General features: G+C 44.3%; 1 protein-coding gene across 1 annotated transcript; it reads left to right on the top strand.

Moving 5' to 3' along the window:
• The first annotated feature begins 4,513 nt into the window (after positions 1-4,513).
• Positions 4,514-5,726, top strand: FOXB2 (forkhead box B2). Its single transcript, XM_063916379.1, has one exon. The coding sequence runs from the start codon at positions 4,681-4,683 to the stop codon at positions 5,635-5,637; it is 957 nt and encodes a 318-aa protein (XP_063772449.1). The 5' UTR covers positions 4,514-4,680; the 3' UTR covers positions 5,638-5,726.
• Positions 5,727-8,133: the final 2,407 nt, after the last annotated feature.

The following is an 8,133-nucleotide window of genomic DNA, read 5'->3' as shown; positions in this document are numbered from 1 at the left end:
GTGCCCTTTATTCACATTGCACTACACAATGGCACCCTCTATACACAGTAGTTCCCCTTATTATATGCAATGCCCAATTTAGTGCCCATTATATACATTCCCACAGTACAGTAGTAGTGCCCCTTACACATAATGCCCACAGTTGTAGTGCCCCCTACACATAATGCGCACAATAGTAGTGCCCCTTACACAGAAGGACCACAGTAGTGCTGCTTATACACATAATGGCCACAGTAGTGCCCTTTATACACATCTCGCCTCTGTCCCTCCAGCAGCTCACTGCCTGTGTGCCACCACCTCTCTTGTCCTTTCAGCCAGCTCTCATCTTGTCTTCAAGTTGTACAGAGCCTGCACCTCTTCATGACTCTTTTTTTACTTCAACAGCAGTGACAGCATGACATCGCATATGCCATGCTGAAAAATAATGCACTGGGACCTGAGGAAGGGATGAATGTTGTCCAACAGACACAGCGTGTGTGAGTACCAGGAGGGGTGGCCTGTAAATGGAGGAGGACCATGGAGCCACCAGGACCTGAGGAAGGGGGAGGTGGCTTCAGCTCATCAGTAATACTAGCGCCGCCTGTATCATCTATTCACGTAGGTGATGGGGCAGGTTTTACTGTGCAGGGAAATGGAGGTGGTGGAACTAGCAGGGCCGGCGCTACCATTAGGCAGCTTTAGGCAGCTGCCTATGGGCGCTGGCACTTCAAGGGCGGAACTGAGTGTGAAAAAAATTAAGTCTGTAACAATGTGGGTACTGCCTCCCCCTCCTGCGTCGCTCGCTGCCTCCTCACCCCTCTTCCCCCGACCTGTTGAGCGGCATCGCTGCTGCTGGAGTGGAGTCCGAGGAAGAGGCCACGACCGGAGGCGGCACTTTAACCTGGGGAGAAAGTGCCGCCAACCACCAGCTGATCTGCCCTCCCTGCCAGCGGCCTGACCGGTGCAGCGGCGGCGGAGAGTCCAAGCCCAGCAGCCACTACCCCATACAGGAGTTCTTCTTCAAGGGCTAAATCTGCTGGCTGTCCACCCTCATTGAGTGCCACGGGATCAGCCAGAAGGACAGACAACCACGGTCAGTGTCTTGCACCTCAGCTGACTGTCATTCATTTGACCAGCAGGAGGTTCTGCGGCAGCTGCACCTCTCTAGTGACTGAGAGGTGTCAGCTGCCTCAATAACATGTCAAAATGTGTGACTATATAGTGTGTGTGTGTGTGTGTGTGTGTGTGTGTGTGTGTGTGTGTGTGTGTGTGTGTGTGTGTGTGTGTGTGTGTGTATATATATATATAATCAGCATATCAGCTCCTGATATTACTTATAAAAAATTCAGGGACATACTGTAGATAGTTTCCAGTGTCCCAATGGCCATTTTTTTTTTAAGTTCAAGACCTCAGACCTATTAGCAATAAATTTTCAATTATTAATTATACCATCCATCTAGTGCATAAGTCTGATTAGACATATTCTTATATTTAACTCCTTTATATCCCTAATGCCATGGGCACTGGAGGTATCCCTATTCATGACACCATAAATAGCATTACTTTATTACCTACAATATTTGTAAAAATATATATATATATTTAATTAAAACTTTTCAATTCATATATCTATAAAACACATATTTCAAATTAATGAAATACATGTATTTTTTTTTTTATATTATAGGTGATAAAGTAATGATATTTATCTGTGCATTAGGTGGCTGGTAGAAGTCTAATTATTAATTGAAACTTATTGCTAATACAGTAGGTCTGAAGTCTTGAACTACAAAAAAATGGCCGTTGGGACACTGGAAATATATATATATATATATATATATATATATATAATGTTTAATATCTTATCTGCTATTGTATTAGACGTGATGTGATTTACATTATATTTATATTCAGGTATATATTGGAGCCAGACAGGGCCAGATTAAGCCCTCGGGGGGCCCAGGGCAGCCAAGACAGCAGGGCCCCCCCACGGACCACCAACCCCCACAGTTAATCCCCCCCCCACCCCACTTCCACCACACTGCTCACCTCCGGCGGTCACAGGCAACGGGAGCCGCGCTGCAGCAGGGGGAGAAGAGAAGACAGTGACACCAGGCTGCCGGGGTATGAGGGATCCACGCTGCCGGGGGAGGAGTGTGGCTGCGCATGCGGCTTCCTCTCCCCTCCTCTCGGGCAGCATGGTCGGGGACTGAGTCAAGCAATCTCCAGCCTCTTCCGCCAGCAGCACCTCTGTCTGGCTGCAGCGAAGGCTGGAGATTGCTTGACTCAGTCTCCGACCGTGCTGCCCCAGAGGATTGGGGAAGGAAGCCGCATGCACAGCGTGGATCCCTCCTGCCCCGGCAACCTGTGGAGCGGTGCAGAGCTCCGGCCGGTGGGCCCCATAAGACAGGGGGGCCCGGGGTACTGACCCCCGGGGCACCCCCCTTAATCCGGCTCTGGAGCCAGATGTAGTAAGCACCCACCCCCTGCGAAGTCCGACTAGTGAAGTCCGACTAGTGGGTGTGGCCAACAGAATACACACATATATATATATATATATGCCCTCTTGCCTGTGCTCACTGTCTACCCCTTCTGTGTCACCCCGGTCTGTCAGCCCTTCACCTTTTAGATTGTAAGCTCGCAAGAGCAGGGACTTCTTTCCTCATGTGCCTTTCCTTTTTATACTTACACTATCTTATACTCCATACTCCCTTTGATGGCACCTAACCCCGGGTTTTCTATACCTGTCCTATTTTGTCCTGTACTGTAAGTGCTGTTTTCTTGTTTGCTCATCTGATTATGTACTGTGTAATGGGCGCTGTGGATCCTTTGTGGCGCCATATAAATAAAGGATAATAATAATGATATTATATAATCTCCCTCCAAACCTCTCCCTAATCATAACCCCTAACCCTAATATCTGAAATCAAACCAGTAAAGTAACCCTCATATCCTATGCCTTATACCCGACCTAACCTCATCCCCCAAACTAACCCTAATAGCCTATCCCTATATAACTCATAAGATGCCGCCACTGCACTTTATCATCTGAGAGGCCGAGTATTGGGAGAACGGGGGATTGGGGGGGGGGGGGCAATGAAGATTTGCCTAGGGTGCTGAGAAATTTTGCACCGGCCCTGGGAACTAGCTCCAGCTACAATTACAGATGGTGGAACTCAGTTCCACCGTGCCCCTTCCCCTGCCCCCCCCCCCCCCCCCAGCCCCACATACACACACACACACACACACACACACACACACACACACACACTTTGAGCCCTGAATCCATGGGACCAAAACTTAAAAACTTGTACACCCTGTTTCTCCAGGGGATGGTTACTAGTGCCCAAATCTCTAATACATTTACCACAGTCCAGTGATACAGATTATAACTATCACCAAAAGATCAAATGTTCTGTTACATATTTTTCGCAAAGTTACTTGTAAAGGACCAATGACTTTATTATAGCAGCAAAAACTGCCCTTAGGTCTGCTGTAACATTACAGTTGAAAAAAAATCATCTGATTCTGACTAATGAAATAGTTGCACACAAAACTGTGTGTGTATACACACACACACACACACACACACATACACACACACGAAGCTAAATTTGCGCTCATAGTTATTGATAGCCAACTGCAGGGGTACTATAAAGTAGAAACATAGCAGGGCAGTAACCCTCCATGTGTTAATATAAACAGCTATAGCGCAGGGCACTCATTAGGCTTGTTGAAGATACTGAAAGGTGATTTATTAATCCAAATCAAAACACCATAAGAGTCTACGTTTCATTCCCTAGGGATCGTAATCATAACAGAAAATCCAGCTGTAGAATTTTTGGGATATGTTGTCATGGATTAATAAATCACTTTTCATTATCTTCAACAAGCCTGGTGAGTGCCCAGATCTATGGCTGTTTATGTGAACACATGGATGGATTCTGCCCTGCTATGTACACACACACACACACACACACACACACACACACACACACACACACACACACACACACACACACACACACACACACACACACACACACACACAATGTTACAAGGCAATAGAGAGTGAGAGAATAGTGAATAGCTAATCTTGAGTCCTCTCCTCTTATCTCGGACAGAGGAGAAACTCTTGAGCTGAATGCCCCTGATGCAGGTAAAACTGCCGGGGAAAGGGATGACTTTGCTGCATGCCTCCCCAGCCTAGTCCCCTGCAAGACCACACACAGGGCATCGCTCCTCTCCAGTGCAGTGTCCCCCAGCGACTGTCATGTGACGGTGAGGAGGCAGCAGCGGGGGTCCCAGCATCTCTGTGCTCAGTACATAACCAGGCAGAGCTCCGTCCTCTCCTCCCATCTTCCCATCTGGCAGAGCTGCGTGTACTACTCCCGTCTCTGTCCTGTCTCCGCACACTCCGGAGTAGGATGAGACTCCTCTCGTATAGGGATCTAACCTGCTTCTGATTCCAGTCACTCAGCCGCCTCTACTAGGTGATTCTGTGGCAGTCTGACCCATCCTGACCTAACAAACTTCTGGCTCCTGTTTCTGCTAAGGCGAGAAGAAAACACCTGGACATGAGCATCACTTCTGCACACCACGCTGCTGGATACTCACCTCTGCTGTAAGTGACCACAGGAAGGAGCCCCCAGAAGCCAGGAGAGGAGGTGACTGTGGGTGAGCTGCTCTGATCCCCCTAGCATGCCTCGCCCGGGGAAGAGCTCATACAGTGACCAGAAGCCGCCGTACTCCTACATATCGCTGACTGCCATGGCCATCCAGAGCTCCTCCGAGAAGATGCTGCCCCTCAGTGACATCTACAAGTTCATCATGGACCGGTTCCCCTACTATCGGGAGAACACCCAGCGCTGGCAGAACTCCCTCCGGCACAACCTCTCCTTCAATGACTGCTTCATCAAGATTCCACGGAGACCCGACCAGCCGGGGAAGGGCAGCTTCTGGGCTCTGCACCCAGACTGCGGGGACATGTTTGAGAACGGCAGCTTCCTGAGGAGGAGGAAGAGGTTTAAGGTGCACAGGTCAGAGCACCTGGGGTCCAAGAGTCACCAGATGATCCATTACTTCCACCAGCAGCACAGTCACTCTAAACTGGGGCTGCCCAGTGCTGAGGGCGTCCCAGTGACTGGTGTCGGCCGGCTCCCTCACTTCCAGCCATACAACATCAATGGAAGCCAGTCCACGGGATTTAAGCATCCCTTCGCAATAGAGAATATTATTGGCAGAGATTACAAGGGGGTGATGACTAGTGGCCTGCCATTAGCGTCCATGATGCATCACCTGGGGTATCCGGTGCCCAGTCAGCTCAGCAACATGGTCAGCACCATGTGGCCACACGTTGGCATGATGGACACTATGACAGGTATGGCAGTGCCACAAGAGTATGGACATTTCGGAATGCCCATGAAAACACTCTGCCATGCTCCTAATCAGACAATCCCAGCTGTGCCAATGCCTATCAAGCCAACAGCGTCTCTCCCACCGGTGTCCGCAATCCCAAATCTGACTATAAACCCCCCTAGTATGTGCTCCCCTTCTGTCACACAGGTGGCTGCTGCAGCGTCTCTCCTGGAGCAATCTCAGCCCGGCCACCCGGAGAGCAAGGGCAACATGCTGCACCCAGTAATGGTGCACTCCTAGGCATACAGTACCCCGGTACCGCGGCATACAGCACTCACAGTCCCAGGGAGATCAGTAGACAAGTACTGCTCCGGGGATGCACGATATGGGTCCCACAACGAATATATATATATATATATATATATATATATATATATATATATATATACATACATATCATCTATCTATCTATCTATCTATCTATCTATCTATCTATCTATCTATCTATCTATCTATCTATCTATCTATCTATCTATCTATCTAGATACATATCGATAGATAGATAGATAGATAGATAGATAGATAGATAGATAGATAGATAGATAGATAGATAGATAGATAGATAGATAGATAGATAGATAGATAGATATAGCTACCTGTATGGCTCATAGACGGCATAATTTGTTTGGAAAGTACTACTGTAGAATTGTTATTTATCCATTATTAGTATTTATTTGGCTGTAAGTCGGACAATTGCCACATACTAAGTTTATTTTTCGTGACTTAGGAAAATAAAGAAGGGTTTTATTTCCTTAAAAGTAAACATTAATGTTCCAATGTTTCGCTTAATACGAATGGACCGAATTCAGTGACCGTGTTCCAATGACATCACATTTTAGGGAACGTTTGTGCTATTTGCAGGGATGTTTTGGTTATTAGACCCTTTTATCTTTGGAGAAGAGTTCTGTGCACACGTGAAATTTTGTGCTTTCATTACAAACAAAATATATGATTTCCTTTTGCTAAATTCTATAGCTGATTATAAATGCAGTACTGTATTTTTCCTGAAAATATAAGCACTTTATTGTACAAAAAAACTATCTGCAGTAGTGTTCACATTTTATTATTCTTCCTTATTTTATTTATGCACTATGTAAATGTCTACATGAAACGTGCTCTTAATCTGTATTGATGGTTTATTAAATATTATTTCAAACAACAGTGTTATAGTGTTTTATTTATATTGTGTGGACAAAAACCAATTACACACATGTTTCTATCCAACAGTGCAGAATTGCTCATTTACGTTGACCTTTTTTTAATAGAGTAAAAAAGTATTATTTTTAAATTAAATGTATCCTCACTCTACATCCAATCTGTTGCGCTTTCTGATGCAGTACTTGGTTTCAGGAATACTGTGAACTATGTAGGCAGTACAACTCCCTAATTGGATGCTGGCTTCCAAAACGCCAGAATATAGAAATCTTATTAATGTGCATAAATTATAGAACATGTTCCTGCTGTACATTGTAATTATACTTTAGTCACCAAGGAATCTGTTAACCACGTTAGGTCATGTAATGCAATAAAGTGTAATTGAGCCCCGAAATTATATCTAATTGCTGTTTAATCATAAATTTGGTATGAGCTATATTTTAGGAATTTTTGTTCTTAATAAGTTTTCAAATGTTTAGTTATTACATCAGATAATAAACCGTCTCAAGTCAGTTTTGTATAGATATTACACTTTTGAATGTATTGCTTAAAGCTTTTCTCAGATACACACTCATATAATACGGAAGAGTGGATGTCAAATATACAAATGTAAATGTGTGTGTGTGTGTGTGTGTGTGTGTGTGTGTGTGTGTGTGTGTGTGTGTGTGTGTGTGTGTGTGTGTGTGTGTGTGTGTTATTCCCAGTTTCTGACTATAAATTCGTATGAAGTGTTGTTGTTTAACATTAATTTTTATAATACTCCAGATATTCTGTATTGTTGAACAAGGATATGAGGGTATGAGATAAACAGCATATAATAAATTACAATGTTGTTGTCTCTATTAATGTACCGATTTCCTCATTACAGTAAGCAATGATGTGTTGTACACAGGATGCCAGAAGCTGGAACGTGATATGGATGGATAGTTTCTGATGTTCCGTGAAGCTGGCACCTAAAGCTGTATCTACAGTGGCTTCATCATGCCAGCAATCATATATAAGCCAACAAGAATGATGTAGAATAAATCATCGATTTACCTGTGATCGTTTATATGACCTTATTATATGCGTATGTATAGCTAGAACATGGACAGCGTTATGTGGGCAATAGCCTACTTATTAGCACAAACACAATGCACAGAGTAATGGGGGAATAAGACACGCAAGCAAAGAAAAAAGTAAAACTTGAGAATACATAACCAATCTGACTATAACACTGTCTATATATTATAGTTACTGGGGTAGTATACATCTGATTACCATTTATCTTTATTTTCGTACTGTCGAGTTTTATTAACATATGTGCTATTTTTTATGTATCAAATATTAACCTTTTTTGGACGTCTTGCTTTGACACGTATCCTCATTGAGTTTTTCCCTATGCACAATAAAACAGGATAGTACATGTATTGCTTGTGACATATTGTATGTAAATGACATAAATTATATATACACAGTACATAGCCAATCATTAGAGGGGTAATTACAGCTGTCAGAAAAAGAGGAAGCTTAAAGGGAGAAAGATGAGGAAACTCAGAATAGCTCAATCGGATATAACATTTATCTAGCTAGACAAATGGT

The sequence above is a fragment of the Pseudophryne corroboree genome, chromosome 1 (assembly GCF_028390025.1).
Source record: "Pseudophryne corroboree isolate aPseCor3 chromosome 1, aPseCor3.hap2, whole genome shotgun sequence".
Lineage (NCBI taxonomy): Eukaryota > Metazoa > Chordata > Amphibia > Anura > Myobatrachidae > Pseudophryne > Pseudophryne corroboree.
Note: the sequence above shows the minus strand (reverse complement) of the source record. Positions and strands in the feature narration are given on the sequence as shown.